General features: G+C 36.5%; 1 protein-coding gene across 11 annotated transcripts in view; it reads right to left on the minus strand.

Annotated features, from left to right (window-relative positions):
* Positions 1-21,389, minus strand: part of WDPCP (WD repeat containing planar cell polarity effector) — a 573,555-nt gene that overhangs the window by 322,171 nt on the left and 229,995 nt on the right. For all 11 annotated transcript variants that reach the window (XR_009357253.1, XM_059187803.1, XM_059187806.1 and 8 more), the window contains one exon: positions 6,630-7,239. Coding sequence is in view for 10 of the 11 variants with exons in the window: in XM_059187803.1 (XP_059043786.1) it covers positions 6,630-7,239 (610 nt within the window). In the remaining variant the exon portion in view is untranslated. The remainder of the gene's footprint in view (positions 1-6,629; positions 7,240-21,389) is intronic.

The raw sequence follows: 21,389 nt of genomic DNA on the forward strand, positions 1-21,389 counted from the left end.
ATGAACAATTAAAATTATAATTAAAAATACTATGTAATTAAAATACTATGCAATATTATAATAAAAAATACTTTACAGTGTTAATGCCATACAGTATTAAAATAATACATAGGACTAATACTATACAGTATTAAAATATTATACAGTGTATAGTATAATACAGTAGTACCCAAAACCATGAACAAAATATATGTAAGATATTTACAATTTGAAAAATACTGCTGAGTGAAATTTTAAAAGATCTGAATAAGTACAGAGAGATACTGTGTTCACAGATTGAGAGACTCAATACTGTTGAACTGTCATTCCAACCCAAATTGAACTATAGATTCAACATAATCCCAATCAAAATCTCAAGTGTTTTTATGAGACTGACAAGTTCATTTTAAAATACACATAGAAATTCAAAGAATCTAGAGTAGCCAAGCAATTCTGAAAAAGAACAAAGTTGGAGAACAGTACTTGATTTCAAGACTTAACTGTAAAACTATAGTAATTAAGACAGTGTGGTACTCACTGAAATATAGGTAGAATAGTGGGAGAAAACAGAGTCTGTTCATAGAAACATAAATGGTCAAGGCAATTCAACAGAGAAAGGTCAATCTTTCCAACAATTGGGTCTGGGACAAATGAATATTCATATTTAAAAATTAATTTCAATCCATGCCTCATGCCATATGCAATAAATTAACTTGAAACAGATCATAAACCTAACTCTAAGAGCTAAAACCCTAAAACCTCTAGAAGAAAACAGGGTTAGACAAATACTTCATAGAGTACATGAAAAACACAAGTCATAAAGAATTTAATAGAATTTCATTAAAATTAAAAACTTCTGCTATCTGAAACACACTATTAAGTAAATGAAAAGGTAATAACAAGCTGGAAGAAAATATCATAATACTAGTAATCTACAAAGCACTTGTATTCAGTATATAAAAATTAGAACTCAATAATAAACAATCCAACTAAATTTGGGCAAAAGATTTGAAGACATACTTCATAAGAGAAGATACATGGCAAGTAAGCATATAAAATTAAGCTCAATTTCAAGAGTCATCAGGGAAATGCAAATTAACACCATTACAAACCCATTAGAACACCCCAAATTAAAAAGACCATTAATGCTAAGTGTTAGGATATAGAGTAACTAGAACTCCAAAATAGTTTCTTCTTCAGTTAAACATACACTTAACCTATGGACCAGTCATTCTACTCCTGTTTTTCCCAAGAGAAATTAAAACATATGTCAATATAAATAAGTATACACAAAAGTACTGGCATTTTATTGATATTAGCTTAAATCTTGAAAAAACCCAAATGTCCATTAACACGTGGAACAATATACAAATTGTGGTTTATCTATACAATGGAGTATTACTCAGTATTATTACTTAGAAAATTTAGATATACACATTAATATGGAAGATTCTCACAGATAAATACTGAGTGAAAGTAGTAAGACCTTAAAAAAATCTACTTTATGAGTTGTTTTCTATGATATTTAGAAAAAGCAAATCTAACCAGTAATGACAGAAAGCAGGTCAGTGCTCTTTGGGTTTGAGGAAGATGGGGAACGGCTGCAAAGGGGTTTGGGAGAATTTCTGGTGATGGAAATGTTCTATATCTTGATTGTAGTGGTAATCATGAGAATATATATTGGTTAAAACTCATTAAACTGTACATCTGGCATGGGTACATTTTATTTTATATAAATGATATCCCAATAAACTTGACTTAAAACCCCATCATCAGTCTAGTTTAGAGAAAGCAGAATGCTATCTGGAATAACAGTCCATTTCAAATAATATGAGATCCAATTTTAAGATGAGTAGACATCAAATTATCTGACATTCTTTCCAGCAATAAATTACCCCCAATTACCACTGGGGTAAATTGTAATATTTCAATAGTTCATTAAAAATAACTCTTTTGAAGAAAACATACTTCCCACAAAAATATTAAGAGAAAAATCATACTACTTGTTTTTTAGACAGAGTAACACACACACACACACACACACACACACACACACACACACACATTTTGACTTTGCTTTTCAAAATCCTATGAGAAGGAAAAGGTTAGTTTTAATTATTTCTTGCTTAATATAATCACTAGAAGATTTAAACTTTTCCCAACTTTGCAGGCTCTAGTTAGAGCACTAGATGGGCACTTCAGGGGGATGGAATACTATTGAAACTACCATGGGAAAGAGAGGGTGTGAGAGCACATGCCGTGGATGGGGAGCTACACTCCTGCAAAAACAGCTAGGGAAATGAAGCCCAGAGGCAAACAAAGGTTTATCAACCACTGAAAGATTTCAGGCCATGACCAAATCTGCAGTTAGATCACTCTGGTGGCAGTTCAGGGGATTAACTGTGGGGCAGAATGATAAGATTGGAAGGCAGAATATTACAGACAGAAAGCTACTAACTTGATCACTGCTTGAAAACAAGGAAGGTCGAGATTTAGGTCATGACAGTAAGGCTGAAAAGAGATGTTTCTGAGAGTATTAGAAGGTAGAACTGATGGAATTTGGCCACTGACTGAATATGGCATTCGGGTGAGGAAGGATTCTAGGATGATTTCTGACTTGGGATTCCATCTGAGTAACTGTACCATCCACCAAAATGGAGAATATAAAAGAGAAGAAACAGGTTTGGGGGAAAAAAAATTAGAAACTCTCACTCTGTATAAAATGGGAGGAGAGCTAAAACTGGAACCTTAGGAAGCCTCAACATATTCATGAGTATCCAGAAGAAGAGTATGAAAAAGTGATAAAAAGGTGTATCTCAGAACACAGAGGGCAGTATGATGAGAATTCTGTGACAGTAAAAGGGGTCAGCAAGCATCAAATGCTGAAAAGTCATCAAGTAACACTAAAAAAAAAAAGAAGAAAGAAAAAGAAAGAAAGAAAGAAAGAAAGAAAGAAAGAAAGAAAGAAAGAAAGAATATATATCCTACTTGATATATATCTATATGTATCAAGTAGGAAGTCTCTGGTGACCTTTCCAAGAGCAGTTCCAGGACACTAAAGATTCAGGTCAAAATTTGGTACTGTGAGGAATGAATGGGAAGTGAAGAAGCAGAGAAAGTCAGTGTTCATTATTATTTTAGTGAGTCTGACTATGAAAAGAAGAAAGACCATTTGATTAGTAACAGGAGAAACAAGTTTAAGGAAGAGACGTTTGTTTTATGGTGTAGGCTGGGCCTATATCTACTGGTGTAACAAGATTCACAGGTGAAGTGGGGAGGATGACAACATAAAGGGATCCACAGGAATGCAGTGGGATCCAGACTGGAACTAGCGGTGGAATTAGTCTTAGATAAGAGGAAGGGCTCCTCTTCTACTGCATTGAGAAGGAAAGACTTATATCCATGATAATAAGATTTATGTTCAAGGTAAATTGTTGATTAGGGGAGTGGGTAGGTAGTGAGGAGCAGATAAACTTAGTGAAGTGCCAATTAAAAGGTAAGACTCTTTGTTGAGAGGGCAGGGAGCTGATCATATGAGTTTAAAGAGAGCAGTGAAAGTTGAAAAAGGTACTGATGAGAATGCAAAAGCTTTAATATCTCTGTAATATAATTAGGGACTCCTCTTTTGAAAATTAATTTCAGTCTACATATGTGGAAATATGGGACAATGACTGTCAAGCAAAGAAATCTGATTACATTTTGCTTTACATAAAACAGTTACCTCCTGGCTTCCATGCAGGAGGATGATACTTCTAGCTCTCTCCTGAGGAAGACATGCTCTTGAAATTCTTCTAACAGTAGTGGTGGCCTTTTATTCACCTGAAACATTTGTGTGATGATTATAAGGATTTAGAATGGAAGTCCTAGCCTTGGAACAAAAGTTTTCCTTCAACATTACACTGACCTATTCTAAAAGTCAAACTCCAAAAATCTTAGCATATTGGCACCAGCCACTACCACGTTTACATATGACAGCATTCTATTTTAAACTATGATCTATGTCAGCTTCTTAAATTGTAAGCTACACCTTGCATGTCAAATTTTCCACAGGCTTGCATAACAAGCTTATGAAAAAAATCTCGTAAATGCTCCCTAGTGGAGAAACTGCACATGCAACTACCTGTTTATATATGCAGTAACTTGAATTATACATGAAAATTCCACATGGATGCCCAGAATCAGCACTGTGTTAATTCAAGAAGTATATTAAAATTTTTGGATGTATTTAGTAGCAGAACCTAGGAAAAATCTGTTCTTTAAACAGGGTTTTCTTAAAAAAAAAAAAAAAAAAAGATCTGTTAGTTGGAATCTACTGTTTCAAGGAATCAACTCTTCCTAGAAAAAATAATCTGTAATAAATATTAATCTTATAATACATTTTTTAAAAATTCTGGGGAACTCCATATTTAGATCTTTTAAGGAGTCTGTAAGCCTGTAAAATTTCCTCTATCACATAAAACTTAAGAGTCATATTGAAAATAAAATTAAATGATAAATGTCAGTTGCAGAAGTTATCACCTTTTCATTTGAATGCTTGACTTCTATTGGATAATTCTCTTCCAAGAGACCTTCTTGGGAAAAAGAGGTGACAGCCAACTCATTGCCTAATTGATTTAGGAACAGTGCCCAGGGAGACAGTCCAATTAAGTTTACAAGCTGGCAATTAGCAGGAAGCCCTCTAAATCCCTACACTGAGAGCCTGTTTACTTTAGTAAGAAGGCAAATGTGCTAGAGATAGGAAGAGAAAGCTGTGCTTTTTGCAAAGCTGTTGTGAGTAGGCCCACAAGGGAGGGCTGAAGAAAAGCTAGGTATATGTGGGCAGACAGCCTTTTGTTTGACAGGTAACTGGGTAATTTAGAGAGAGAGAGAGAGAGAGAGAGAGAGTGTGTGTGTGTGTATTTTAACAGACATGCAAAACATCTAACATCCACTTTAATGAGTGTTGTGTATGGAGACATACAACTGTTAAACATGTAGCTGGGCAAAGTAGAACTGGATTATTTTACAATAAACGAGATTCCAAACATTTTTTTCTTGGACAACATGAACACTATAAAGATATTTAATTGCATTTTTATTATGTGGAAAGAATATTGCCCTGACATTATATTCATTATATCTTTCAGGTTAATCAAGTCATTTTCAACTAGATTTATTTCATGGGTTCAATTTCAGAGGTTTAGATATGTTACCAAAAAAAAGTAGATTGACAGCTATTTAACAAATCCTACAATGTCTTTAAAAACTTAACTTGTATGACAGAAACAAATCATGTAATGGGCTTAGAAATATATTTACTTTTCTATGTTCTCAAGTTGCAATATATGCATTAGTTAAAATCTAGCTTTAATTAATTAATCTAAGTGAGGTTCTCTCAAGAATGCTAAGTTATACAAAACTACCTAAAGAATATTATAGGGCATAGCTGGTAAGGCAAAACTGCAAAAGACAAATAAATCATACTACTACAATTTTATTTCAAACTTTTCTGGTTGAGGGGTGCCTGATGGCTCAGTCAGTAGAACATACTACCCTTCATCTTCAGGTTGTAAGTTCAAGCCCCACGTTGGGTGTAGAGATTACTTAAAAATATTTAATATATTAAAAAAAAGTTTCCTGGTTGAAATGGGCAACATTAATACATGATTTTCATAATACTGAAAAATCTTTGTCAATATTTTTATCTAAAGGAAACAAAAAAAAGTTATACAACTCTAACCAAATTCTCCAAACATTCACATTCTTTTTTTTTTTTTTTTTAAGATTTTATTTATTTATTTGAGAGAGAGAGAGAGCATGAGAGGGGGGAAGGTCAGAGAGAGAAGCAGACTCCCCGTGGAGCTGGGAGCCCAATGTGAAACTCGATCCCAAGACTCCAGGATCATGACCTGACCCAAAGGCAGCTGCTTAACCAGCTCAGTCACCCAGGTGCCCCAATTTCTCTTTGTTTAAAACATCTGTCTTACACATTCCAGTCTAAGCAATGGATACCTATTATCTAAGTAATAGAAAATAGAAAAAAACATTTTATTCCTACAACACAGAACTTTTTTAAAATTTTATTTATTTATTTATTTGACACAAGAGAGTACAAGTAGTGGAGAGAGAGAGGCAGGCTTCCCGCTGAGCAGGGAGCCTGATGTGGGGCTCATTCCCAGGACCTGGGATCATGACCTGAACCAAAGGCAGCCGCTTAACCAAATAAGCCAGCCAGGTGCCCCAAAACAGAACTTTTTAACAGGCATAGTAAGTACTTTTAAAATATCCACATATGTATTTATTTTGGATATAAAATGTGGGAGTTTAAGTTTTTTGTGCATCACAATGGGCAATTAATGCAGTTTCCAAATTGTTCACTAATGTTCCTTAACTTTTAGAAAATCATCCACAAAGCTTTCTTAAAGAAACTATATGAGGGCACCTGGCTGGCTCAGTTGGTAGAACACATGAGTTGATCTCAGGGTTGTGAGTTCGGGCATAGAGATTACTTGAAAAAAGAAAAAAAGGAACTATATGAAATGTCTAAAAGCCAAGCTTATTTATGGAGTAACATAGAAAACCTCCATTTCTAGAATGGTCTTATTCTCTTAATCATAACGTCACTATCATGAACATTTTAATTTACTTACTCACCAACGCTCTGGACTTACCAAGTTTAAACAAAAGTGCACCCAAAGGTCCTCTGTTAAACCTGAGGAAGAGGAGATCACAGATGTCCCCACTTTCTGGCTTCTGAGAAACCACCTGAGGAACTATCCACTGCATTTGAACAAGACTGCTGGAAATGTCAAAGAATTTATTGAACTGTAGAGTCTCACTGGGTGAGCGGTCTTCGGCCAGGAGCTGGATGTTAATTGGGGATAAAGCCATATCAAAAATCTGCAGCTCCCCTTGGTTGCTGCCAACTAGTAGAATGGCACCACTTGGGTGACAACTTATTAATGAAGGCAAAAGTTCAGCCTGGGCTAAGAGAGTTATTCTACGGTGAGTTTCATACAGAATTACTGAAGAATCTTCACAGCCCAAAATTAGTTTGTCTTCAGTAATATTCCTGCAGCAGCTAATGGCCTTTGATCTTAGTGGTATTCTAGTTACTGATATACATTGGATTTTGTTCCGAACGCATTCATAGATGCAGCTGTCAGCCATGGGCTCTTTGTCTACACTGATGGAGTTCTCCACTGTCAACACCTGATAAGGCTGTTTGGTGCCAAAGCGAACATCCAGTAGATCCCATTCTGTGCGGACACAACTCAGGACCTGTAAAAAATGTATCATTTATGTTCACGCAGACCTTGGTTTTTCTTCACACAGGCCTGCATATTAATCCATCATCATACTGAAGAGCATCAATTATATAAAAATTAACAAGGTGGCCTTTTACTAAGATAATATGGTTAACAGAATACCTAAAAACATCATAAGTTTAAATTTTTTAAAAAACGAATAAAGGGGCGCCTGGGTGGCTCAGTGGGTTAAGCCTCTGCCTTTGGCTCAGGTCATGATCTCAGGGTCCTGGAATCGAGTCCCACATCAGGCTCTCTGCTCAGCGGGGAGCCTGCTTCCTCCCTCTCTCTCTCTCTGCCTGCCTCTCTGCCTACTTGTGATCTCTCTCTGTCAAATAAATAAATAAAATCTTAAAAAAAAAAAAGAATAAAGGACTTTAAACAATTTAGCTAATCTCACTCCTATCCACCACCCTTCCCAATTCTGAAATTTTTGATTAATTACTTACCAGAACACTTCTAATTAGTAGGGCAGAGTAGGCAAAGGAAAAGAACTAGAACCCTGTTAACAGTCTTATAGAAATATTTTACTTTCAGAAATGATCTGAAGGTTGTTAAGTAGACAAATGACCAAGAGAAAGTAATGTTATATAATAATGCACTGGTTTTAAAACAAAACAAAAATTAAGACCTGATAAGTAATATGATTTGTCACTATTCATGAAATAAAAATTTTAAATCATATTTATTGTAGGTAGAAAAGGCTACAAGGAACACCTGGGCAGAAGAATTAAGAAATAAAATAGACCATTCATAAAATCAAAATGCTAAGGATACTAACCACAAAAAGCCAACTAGGCTTTAAGCTTTAGCCAATCAAATAATTTCCTTTCTTCACTTCTGCACTTTTTCTATATAAGCTTATCCCCTGGTTTCTCTCAGCAGAGTTCCTAACCACTTCTAGCTTGTCGCTGCCCAACTAGAATAAATTTTTGCTCAAATAAACTCTTAAAATTTTAAATATGCCTCAGTTTATCTTTTAACAACTTAACTCATGTTCTTTGCCTGAAATCCACATAGAGACTCAGTTCTTCCTACCAATCACATTCACCCTTGAAGAATTAGAACAAATGCTATTCTGGTTTCTGGATTCCTTCCAGCTGGGTGGCAACCTTTCTCTTTGATGGCGCCTCCTCTGTTCACTCTTCCCCACTGTAACTTAGCCAATGACTTGCTTGGAACATTCAGCCTTTCATTTACTTCTAATATATTTTTTTAAAGATTTTATTTATTTATTTGACAGATAGAGATCCCAAGTAGGCAGAGTGGCAGGCTCCCTGCTAAGCAGAGAGCCCGATGCAGGGCTCAATCCCAGAACCCTGAGATCATGACCTGGGCTTAAGGCAGAGGTTTAACCCACTGAGCCCCCAGGCGCAGCTACTTCTAATATTTGAACAAACATCCTCCTTTTTACTATAAGCTTAAAAAACCCTGTCTCATCTATTTTACACTTCTTTTATGTGTCCTATGTAGCAGCTAGCCAAAAACTATGCAGGTAGTGGGTATGCAGCAAACTTTTAAAAAAAACTATGAATTAGGGCGCCTGAGTGGCTCAGTGGGTTAAGCCGCTGCCTTCGGCTCAGGTCATGATCTCAGGGTCCTGGGATCGAGTCCCGCATCGGGCTCTCTGCTCGGCAGGGAGTCTGCTTCCTCCTCTCTCTCTGCCTGCCTCTCTGCTTACTTGTGATCTTTCTCTGTCAAATAAATAAATAAAATCTTTAAAAAAAAAAAACTATGAATTAAATACACATGCATAATATAATGCTGGTTGAAATACCATACTTCCAGAAAGCTTAAAGTTTTGTAAAGGAAGCCTCTGGGCAGAAAACTGAGAGGCCATCTGACTTGAATAGGGCCTGTACTCATACAGAGAAAGCCTAAAAGGAAGAGCCTAGCCAGATGGCAGTCCTGGTATATTACAAATTAGGCTCAAGGTCCAGAGAGAAGGGTTGCAGGCTTCCTGACTTCCAAGGGTTTATGTCAACCCAACAGGCTCTGTAGTTTCACCAAAAGAAAGGGTAAGTATGATATTGCAATTTATAAGAAATCTTTATGTATGATTATTCAGATAACCAAAATATATTTCTCATACATATTTAGTCTTCTTCCACAGCTCCTGGCTCACAGGTCCCAAACTCTTGGAATTTCCTAAGTGCTGAGAGTGAAAAGGTGTCTTTTGTTAAGTTAATGAGGTGACTTTTGTGAAGTACCTAAGGGTGGGGGTTGGTTGTCAACCAAGTGTTCAGAGGGTCAGAACTTTTGTCCCATCCCCAGACTCCCCAGAGGAAAGAGGGGCTGGAGGATAACTCAATCACCAATGGCCAATGATTTGATTAGTCCTGCCTATGTAATGAAGTCAAAAGGGTGGGGCTTGGAGAGTTTTGATGTTGGTGAATTTATGGAGCTACCAGGAGACTGGAAGCCTGGAGAGGGCCTGGAGGCTCTGAGCCCTTTCCCCATACTTTGCACTATATATCTCTTCTATCTAGCAGTTTCTGAGTTATGTCCTCTTATAATAAACTGGTGATCTAATAAATAAAATGTTTCCCTGAGTTCTCTGAGCCACTATGGCAAATAAATCAAACCCAAAGAGGGGCTAGAAGAATCTCTGATTTACAGACAGCCAGTCAGAAGTCTAGGTTGTTTTTTAGACTGGCATCTGAAGTACAAGGAGGTGGTTGTGGGAACTTCCAAACTGTAGCTGGTAGGTCAGAAGCACAGGTACCAAAAGGGTTTTGTTACTGGCATGTGAAGTAAGGGTGGGGTGCACTCTTTTAGGACGGAGCCCTTAACCTGTGAGATCTCTAGGTAAATAGTATCAGAATTACAATATCCTGTTGGTGTACAAGAATTGCTTGTTGGTATGGGTGAAACCCCCCTCCCACCACTAGAATTGGTACCAGGAAAAATTCCACTGTCGATCCCAGATAACTCTAAAACGCTAGTCAAGGTCAGAGGATCACCTGCTATCTTCTCCACTAAATAGCTCAAGACTGTTTAAGAAAAGAAAATGTCTACATGACATAAAGATACCATAGAAGTTTAAAGATTAAGAAAGAGTCCAGGACAGAAGAGTAGGAGACCTTAGTTTCATCTGGTCCCAAGAATTCAACTAGACAGCTACAAATCATTCTGAACACTTGCAAACTCAAACAGAGGTCTAAAAAGAGAATAGTTACAACTCTACAAATAGAAAAGCGTTCACTCTTTGCAAGACAGGAGATGTGGAGAAGTGAATCCAAGGTGATATATGGGAAGATAAACCACGCAGGGAAGGATCCTCCATAAGCCAGCTATCAGAAAGTGATAGAGCAGCGAAGCACAAAATCGGAACTTTTAGAAGTCTGATTTAGTGAGGGACAGCCTTGCCTGAAAGGTGCTCAGGTGGTGAAGTGGGGCAGAATCCTAGGTGGGAGAGTGTGGTCTCAGGATCAGAGGGGTCACAGGAAGACCAGGGTTGCCTGAGTGTGGCAGAGTTCCCAGGCATTTTAAGTGGGAAGCTGGTTGTAATCAGCTAGACCAAGAGTGGGCTCTCAGCTTGGAATTGCTATAAACCCCCAACCATGGCACCGTCGGGTGACTGATCAATAAGCAAGGGCCCAAGAAGTGTCAGAACTGGGGAGATTCCCCTTCCTCTCCTGGGGAAGAGCACTGCAGGTGTGGGCTGCAGGAATCTGCAGGATTTGGAGACTCAAAACAGGGTCATGTTCCTGAGAAAGAAACACTTGGTAACAGGCTGGGGTCAGCGTAGAGAGTGCATAGAGACCAGAGAAACAGGAGTGACTGACTGCTTTTCCCTGAGGTTGCACTATTTAATTTTATTTTCATATATATATATATATATACACACATATATGTATATATATATATACATATATATATATATCCAAGGTGATATATGGGAAGATAAACCACGCAGGGAAGGATCCTCCATAAGCCAGCTATCAGAAAGTGATAGAGCAGCGAAGCACAAAATCCGAACTTTTAGAAGTCTGATTTAGTGAGGGACAGCTTTGCTATATACATACATACATACATACATACATATATTTTTTAAAACAATTTTGGATTCAGTTTCTTCTGAGAGACCTAAATACATCCAGAATCTAGTCTATGGCTCTGTTCTCCTCACCTGTTTGATTATATTGTTTCTTTTTCTTTTTTTTTTTTTTTAATAGATTTTATTTATTTCTTTAACAGAGAGAGACACAGCGAGAAAGGGAACACAAGCTGGGGAGTGGGAGAGGAAGAAGCAGGCTTCCTGAGGAGCAGGGAGCCTGATGTGGGGCTCGATGTGGGGTTCAATCCCAGAACCCTGAGATCATGACCTGAGTCGAAGGCAGACACCTAATGACTGAGCCACCCAGGTGCCCCTCTTTTTCTTTTTTTAATTTCCATTTTGTTAAAGTCTTTTTAAATTTTCATCTTTACAGTAACATTCTATGCTTTCAATGTATTTTATTTTTGTGTGTGTGTGTATAAATATATATATAAGCTTTTCTTTCTTTACACTTTTGAGATGTAGATTCTTCTAACAAACTGACCAAAATACACTTGGGATATAGTGCATTGCTCTGTTCTGTTTATTTATAAAATAAATAAATAAAACCTGTCTATTTATATTCCTTTTTTTTTTTTGCCTTTTCATTTTCATTTTGACAGTTACATTCTATCCTTTCATTGTATTTAATGCCATTTTTATACATATATAAGTTTTTATTTATTTAGAATTTTGGCATCTAGTCTTCTTTTTTTTAATATTTTATTTATTTATTTGAGAGAGAGAGAAGGCAAGCAGAAGCAGGGGGAGTGGCAGAGGGAGAAGGAGGCTCCCCACTGAGCAGGAAGCCTGATGCAGGGCTTGATCCCAGGACCCTGGGATTATGACCTGAGCTGAAGGCGGACGCTTAACTGACTGAGCCACCCAGATGCCCAGCATCTAGTTTTCTAACAAACAGATGAAAATACACACAAGATCCAATGTATGGCTCTGTTCTGTCCACCCACCTGTCTGATTATGTTCTTTCTTTTTTTTTTCTGGTTTTGGATCTCATCTGATTTGTTTAGGGTATATTTCTCTGGGGTCATTGTTATTACTTAGTATTTTGTTCTCTTGTTCATCTATTCTATGGACAAAATGACAAGACAGAAAAACTTACCTCACAAAGGAGAACAAGAGACAGCACTGACTGCCAAGGACCTTATCAGTATGGACATAAGATGTCGGAACTAGAATTCAGAATAACAATTATAAAGATACTAACTGGGCTTGAAAAAAACGTAGAAGAAACCAGAGACTTCCCTTTTGGAGAAATAAAAGAACTGAAATCTAATGATGTGGAAATCAAAAAGACTATTAATGAGATGGAATAAATGGAAAATGGAGGCTCTAATGCTAGGATAAATGAGGCAGAAGAGTGAATTAATAATATAGAAGACCAAATGATGGAGAATAAAGAAGCTGAGAAAAAGAGAGATTAAAAACTACTGGATCACAGGGAAGACTTTGAGAGAGAAGTGATACCACAAAGCAAAGCATTAAAGTATTAAAATAATAGGGATCCCAGAATAAGAGGAAAGAGAGAGAGGGGCAGAAGGTACATTGGAACAAATAATAACAGAAAACTTCCCTAATCTGGGGAAGGAAACAGGCATCTAAGTCCAGGAGGCACAGAGAATCCCTGTCAAAGTGAATAAAAATAGGTCAACACCCTGATATATAACAGAGAAACTTGCAAATCTCAGAGACAAAGAGAAAATCCTGAAAGCAGCTTCGGACAATAGGTCTCTAACCTACAAGGGTATAAACATTAGATTGGCAGTAAACTGATCCACAGAGTATTGGCAGGCCAAAGGGGACTAGCAGGATATATTCAGGGTGCTAAAAGAGAAAAATATTTAGCTGGTCATGATCTCAGATTCCTGGGATCAAGTCCCAGACTGGGCTCCCTGCTCAATGGAGACTAGTTCCAACTCTGTCCCCCATCCAGCTCATGCTCTGTCTTAAAAAATAAATATACAAAATTTTAAAAAGAAAAATATACAGTCAAGAATACTTTATCCAGCAAGGATGTCATGTAAAATAGAAGAGACAAAAGTCTTCCAGGACAAACAAAATACTTCCATTATTATGATCACAAAATAATTTGTGATTACCAAAACAGGCCTACAAGAAATATTAAAAGGGATCTTTTAAGCAAACAGAGAGCCCAGAAGAAAAAAACACAATATACAAAAACAGTGACTTTACAGGTAATACAACAGTACTAAATACCTATTTTTCAAAAGTTATTCTGAGTGTAAATGGGTTATATGCCCAAATCAAAAGATAAAGGATATCAGATTGGGTAAAAAAGCAAGACCTACTGATATGCTGTCTGTGAGATACTCATTTTAGACCCAAAGACACCTCCAGTTGAAAGTGAGGGGGTGGAAAACCATTTATCCTGTTAATGCATATCAAAAGAAAGCAACCCTTATATCAGACAAAACATATATTAAACCAAAGACTGTAATAAGAGAAGAAAAAGGTCACTACCATAATTAAAGAATCTCTCCAACAAGAAGATCTAAATATTGTAAATATTTATGCCCATAACACAGGAGCAGCCAATTGTATAAAGCAATTAATAACAAAATTAAAGAAACACATTGGGATAATACAATAATAGTAGGGACTTTAACACCCCACTCACTGAAATGAACAGATCATCTAAGCAAAAGATTGACAAGGAAACAAGGGCTTAGAATGACACACTGGACCATATGGACTACACAGATATATTCAGAGCATTCCATTCTAAAACAACAGAATACACATTCTTCCTGAGTGCACATGGAACACTGTCCAGAATAGATCACATCCTGGGTCACAAATCAGGTCTCAACTGGTACTAAAAGTCCAGGATCATTCCCGGCATATTTCCAGACCACAGTGCTTTGAAACCTAAACTCCATGACATGAGGACATTTGGAAAGAACTCAGGTATATCGAGATTAAAGAGCATCCTACTAAAGAATGAATGGGTAAACCAGGAAATTAAAAAGGAATAAAAAAATTCATGGAAAAAAATGAAAATGAAAACACAACAGTTCAAAACCTTAGGGATGCAGTAAAGGTAGCCCTTAGAGGGAAGTATATAGCAATACAAGCCTTTCTCAAGAAATAAGAAAGGTCTCAAGTACACAACCTAACTTTATACCTTAAAGGAGCTGGATGGAGAAAGAACAGCAAATAAAGCCTACACTCAGCAGGAGAAGAGAATTAATTAAGATTAGAGCAGAGATCAATGAAATCAAAAGCAAAAGAACAGGAGAATAGATCAACAAAACTAGGAGCTGGTTCCTTGAAAGAATTGATAAGATCTATAAACCTCTAGCCAGACTTATCAAAAAGAAAAGAGAAAGGACCCAAATTAATAAAACCATGAATGAAGGAGGAGTGATCACAACCAATACCAAAGAAATACAAACACTTATAAGAACATATAATGAGCAACTATATGCCAAGAAATTAGTCAATCTGTAAGAAAGGAGATGCATTACCAGAGATGTAAAAACTACCAAAACTGTAACAGGAAAAAATAGAAAACCTGAAAAGACCCATAACCAGTAAGGAAACTGAAGCAGTAATCAAAAACCTCCCAACAAACAAGAGTCCAGGGCTGGATGGCTTCCCAGGGGAATTCTACCAGACAATTTCAAGAAGAATTTTCTGAAGCTGTTTCAAAAAATAGGAATGGAAGGAAACCTTCCAAACTCTTTCTATGAAGCCACCATTACCTTGATCCCCAAACCAGACAATGACCCCATTAAAAAGGAGAAGTATAAACCAATACCCCTGATGAACATGGATTCAAAATTTCTCACCAAGATACTAGCCAATAGGATCCAACAGTACATTAAAAAGATAATGCACCATGACCAAGTGGGATTTATTTCTGGATTGCAAGGGTAGTTCAATATCCATAAATTAATCTATGTGATACAGTACATAAATAAAGGCCAGGAATCATATGATATTCTCAATAGATGCAAAAAAAGCATTTGACAAAGTACAACATCTTTTCTTGATTAAAAGCTCTTCATAGTACAGGAATAGAGGGACCATACCTCAATATCACAGAAACCATATATGAACAGTCCACAGTGAATAAAATTCTCAATGGGGAAAAAAATTAGAGCTTTTCTCCTAAGGTCAGGAACACAGCAGCTATTCAACATAGTATTATTCAAGATATTCAACATAGTACTGGAGGTCCTTGCCTCAGCAATGAGACAAGAAAAAAAAATAAAAGGCATCCAAATTGGCAAAGAAGTCAAACTCTCACTATTTGCAGATGACGTGACACTGTGTGGAAAACCCAAGAGACTCTACCCCAAAATTGCTAAAACTCATACAGGAATTCAGCAAAGTGGCAGAATATAAAATCAACAGACAGAGATCAATTCCACTTCTATACAATAACAACAAGACAAAAGAAAAAGAAAGTTAAGGAGCCAATCCCATTTACAATTAGACTAAAAGCCATAGGATAGCTAGGAATAAACCTAACCAAAGAGGCAAAGGATCTGTACTCAGAAAACTATAAAACACTCATAAAAGAAATTGAGGAAGACACAAAGAAATGGAAAAACATTCCATGCTCATAGATTGGAAGAACAAATATTATGAAAATATCCATGCTACCTAGTGCAATCTATATAGTCAATGCAATCCCTAACAAAACACCATCAGCTTTTTTCACAGATATGGAACAAAGAATCCTAAAATTTGTATGGAAAAAGAAAAGACCCCGAAGAGTCAAAGGAAAGTTGAAAAAGATAACCAAAGCTGGTGCCATCACAATTCCGGACTTCAAGCTTTATTACAAAGCTGTAATCCTCAGGACAGTAGGGTACTGGCACAGAAACAGACACATAGATCAAAGGAACAGAACAGAGAACCTGGAAATGGACTCTCAATTATATGATTAACTAATCTTCAACAAAGCAAGAAAGAATATCCAGTGGAAAAAAGACAGTCTCTTCCACAAATAGTGTTGGGAAAACTGGAAAGCCACCTGCAGAAGAATGAAAACTGGACCATTTTTTTACATCGTACACAAAAAGAGACTCAAAATGGATGAAATACTTAAATATGAGACAGGAATCCATCAAAATCCTAGAGAACACAGGCATTAACCTCTTTGACCTTGGCTTCAGCAATTTCCTGCTAGACACATCTCCAAAGGCAAGGGATCCAAAGGTAAAAATGAACTATTGGGACTTCATCAAGATAAAAAGCTTTTGCACAACATAGGAAACAGTCAACAAAACCAAAAGATAAACAACACAATGGGATACAAAGGGTTAGTATCCAAAATCTATAAAGAACTTAACAAACTCAACACCCAAAGAACAAAGAATCCAACTAAAAAATGGGCAGAAGGGGCACCTAGGTGGCTCAGTCGGTTAAGTGTCTGCCTTCAGCTCAGGGTCCTGGGATCGAATCCCACATCGGGCTCCCTGCTTGGTGGGGAGTCTGCTTCTCCCTCTCCCACTCCCCCTACTAGGTTCCCTCTCTCTCTCTGTCTCACAAAAACAAATAAAATCTTTAAAAAAAAAATGGGCAGAAGACATGAATAGACATTTCTCCAAAGACGACATACAAATGGTCAACAGACACATGAAAAAATGTGCCGTATCACTCAGCATCAGGGAAATACAAATCAAAACCACGAGATACCATCCCACACCAGTCAGAAAGACTAAAATTAGTAAGTCAGGAAACGACAGATGTTGATGAGGATGCAGAGAAAGGGGAGCCCTCTTACACTGTTGGTGGGAATGTAAGCTGGTGCAGCCACTCCAGAGAACAGTATGCAGGTTCCTCAAAACGTTGAAAATGGAGCTACCCTATGATGCAGCAATTGCACTAGTAGACATCTACCCCAAAGATACAAATGTAGTGATCTGAAGGGGCACCTGCACCCCAATGTTTACAGTAGCAATGTCCACAATACTCAAACTGTGGAAAGAGCCAAATGTCCATGGACAGATGAATGGATAAAAAGGATGTGGTATATATATATATATATATATATATATATATATATATCCCCAAATATATAAATATATATATTTATATAAATATATATAATATATATATTTCCTTCCCTGATATTTATATATTTGTGTGTGTGTGTGTATATATATATATACACACACACACAATGGAATACTACTAAGGCATCAAAAAATTGAAATTTTACCTTTGCAATGACATGGATGGAACTAGGCGGTATTATGTTAAGCAAATAAGTCAATCAGAGAAAGACAACTATCATATGATCTCACTCATATGTAGAATTGAAGAAATAAAACAGAAGATCACAGGGGAAGAGAAAAAAAAATAAAACAAGGCAAAAATCAGAGAGAAAGACAAACCCATTAGAGAGTCTTAACCATATGCAACAAACTGAGGGTTGCTGGAGGGGAAGTGGATGGGGAGTTGTGGTAACTGGATGATAGACACTAAGGATGGCATGTGATGTAATGAGCACTGGCTATTATGTAAGACTGATGAATCACTGACCTCCACCTCTGAAACCAATAATACATTATATGTTAATTGAATTTAAATAATAAAAATCTAAATATATATAAATAAAAAGGAAAATAATAAAGATTAAAAAATATTTGAGTGTGTGTAGGTTTCAATAGAGTAATCCCACCAAAAATAAGAAGCAAGAAAATAGGGTACTATGCTAATCACTTTTCATACATTATTTTATTCCAACTTTTTAATACTCCAACATTTGGTATTACAACATTTAGTATTTCCTTATCTAGAGATAAGGAAAATGAGGGTCAGATGGTTTACAATATCTTTGATCCCAAAGTTACTAAGTGATAGAGCTGAAGTTCCAAATCCAGGTCTTTTGGACTCTAAAAACCAAGGTTTCTGCAAGACATCCTGCTTTGCTAGCACATGGAATCAATAGTTCTTTTCCACTTTTCCATGAATGTCCCAGCTTTTCCTCAATGTGATCAGAGGGCATGAATGAGAAGAACCACAGGGCATTAGGAACCTCAAGTGTAGTGGAAGGATCCTCACAGAGCTAAGGAGTGAGAATTAGGTGAAGGAACTGAAGAGACAAATTATGCAAATGTCAATGGAGCCTGTTAGCCTAGGGATGAAAAAGGAGCTTGTGCTGATGATCTGGGAAACCTTCCTTAGCATGACTGAGGAAATTTGGAGGGCAAGGGTGTTAAACTGACTTCTTTTAAAGATGCTTCATTCTTGCATTGATTTGAGTTGTATTAAAAATAGACAGCATACTCTGTAGGTGTAAATGTAAAAACATCCCAAAACGAACCAAATACAAACTAAACTATTTCCTCACCACAAAAATTATACAAACACAAACATCTTTGCCAGTTTCTGCATTTGTACAGGAGATAAAAAGGAAAACTTTAAGTTTCTTCTATGTCACATGAAATTTTTTGAAAATAGTATTATGTCATACATAGAAAGGGTCCAACTTATATCACTTTTAAAAAATAGTAAAATCCCAAATACCTATAGGCTTAAAAGTATTTGACAGAGTTAGGTTCAGAATTTAATTATAACTTGGACTTGACCCTGTACAATAGCCATGGAGCAACGCTACATAGCAGAAGCAGCACATAACAGGGGTTGACTCCTGGTTTTGGTGATAGAGAGCTCTTGAGTCTGGGTCAAGATAACCCCTTGGAATTGTGATTTTCTCATCTCTAAGATGTGATTTATTCACCTGTGCTGCAGGACTGCCATATGATTTTAAAATGACAGGGGCACCTGGGCGGCTCAGTGGGTTAAACCTCTGCCTTCAGCTCAGGTCATGATCTAAGGGACCTGGGATCAAGGTCCAGTGGGGAGCCTGCTTCACCACCACCCCCAACCCCACCGTCTGGCTCTCAGCCTACTTGTGATCTCTGTCAAATAAGTAAATAAAATCTTTAATAAAAATAATGACAACATACTTATATGCAGGGGACAGAGGAGACCGCAATAAATAGTGGCTATCCTTGTTGTTCCTGAAGACCAAGTCATGGAGTTTTTCACAAAAACAACAGATAAAAAGAATGAGAGACACTAATCCTAAATAAATTCCAAATCTGGTTATTTAGAATTTGTGGCTGACACTTAACATAGTTGCAAACTATAAATGTGGAAGATAATTTTAAACAAAGGAAAGATGTAACCTATAAATTAATATTAAAGTGGTTTCATTTATTTATGATATTTAGTGCTGGGCTTAGCATATGGTAGTAGCTCAATAAACATGACTGATTGAATATATTTTAAATAAGATATATAATGTTCATACTTAATTGCAGGCTTTCAAATTCATTTAAAATCATACTTAATTATATGATATTTAATGACAGTCAATATTATCAGAATTAACATTTCAGTCCATGAAAATATGAAATCTGTACATATAGATACTGTCACGATAAAGTTATCAGGTATTATTATAAACAAAAAGCAGTAATAAATACCTAGTGACTTAAGCATATCCACATAGAGAAATGCTTATAAATAATTTGACACGGCACAAAACCTTATTGCAAATTTCGGTCAATCAGGAATACTGCAATGATAATTGCATATTACCTAATGTGATATTAATATTTTTAATTGATAAGAAAAGTGCACTGAGATTCCAGTTAAAATTCTGAAGCAAGACATTTTGTTTATAAGAAGTAGAAGAAACAGGTAATCATCAATAAAAGTAGACTCAACTCAGCTAAAATAAAGCAATGAGATGCAGAAGAAGAAAATTCAGTCCTTCTGATTTTCTACAAAAATGCTAATGTGATGGACCGAGGTTATGAAAATAAAGTGTTATACCTGCATTTTCAGCAGCCTTTTAAAGTTATTAAAATATATCCTATTTACTGAAGAGGTATATGAAGGAAAATGTGTCAATACATATTTTAGCTATAAAATGCTCTGTTAGCAGATCATTTGCAAATAAGTTGAAAACACCAAATACAATTATACAGTTATTGCAAAATACCAAGAAAAAACCAGACTTTTAAAAATCTAAACTTGCATATACTAAGACATCTCTCATATTCATGCAGCTAGTTTTTCCTCCCCAAATGAACTTAGTTCAAAGTACTAGTAAGGACATAATCAGACCAAGAAATAATGTTAAGATAAAGAAATTTTAAAATGTGATGTGTAGTGAAGGGAGAAATGTTAAGTGACAATGCCCTGAAGAAAAAAGCACAAGGGAGGGGAAAGACAGAGAACCTTGGCTGGTGATATTCATGTAAGCTAGCAAGATTAATTTGAAGTCTACTATCACCTTCCATTAGACATGTTTAATGCTAGCTATCCTCTACAAATTTCATGATCAAGAATCTCTCATTGAGTTCTTGGCCTTTTTTTCTTTTTATGGAGGTCTAATTGACTTTAACATTATATTACTTTCAGGTGATTCAATATTTGTATACATTGTGAAATAACCATTATAGTAAGTCTCCTTAATATCCATCAACATACATAGTTACAAAGTTTCGTCTTGTGATAAGTACTTTTTTAATAAAAATTTTTTAAATTAACATATATTATTAGCCCCAGAGGTACAGGTCTGTGAACCGCCAGGTTTATACACTTCATAGCACATACCTTTCCCAATGTCCATAACCCCACCACCCTCTCCCTATCCCCCTCCCCCCAGCAACCCTTAGTTTGTTTTGTGAGATTTAAGAATCTCTTATGGTCTGCCTCCTTCCCCATCCCATCTTGTTTCATTTATTCTTTTCCTATGCCCCAAACCCTCTATGTTGCCTCTCAACTTCCTCATATCAGGGAGATCATATGATAATTGTCTTTCTCTGATTGACTTATTTCACTAAGCATAAGACCCTCTAGTTCCATCCATGTCATCGCAAAATGGCAAGATTTCATTTCTTTTGATGGCTGCATAGTATCCCATTGTGTGTGTGTATATGTGTGTGTGTGTGTGTGTGTGTGTGTGTGTGTGTGTGTGTGTGTGTATCTCACATCTCCTTTATCCGTTCATCTGTTGATGGACATCTGGGTTCTTTCCATAGTTTGGCTATTGTGGACATTGCTGCTATAAA

This window comes from Mustela lutreola, chromosome 9 (genome assembly GCF_030435805.1).
Source record: "Mustela lutreola isolate mMusLut2 chromosome 9, mMusLut2.pri, whole genome shotgun sequence".
Classification (NCBI taxonomy): Eukaryota; Metazoa; Chordata; class Mammalia; order Carnivora; family Mustelidae; genus Mustela; species Mustela lutreola.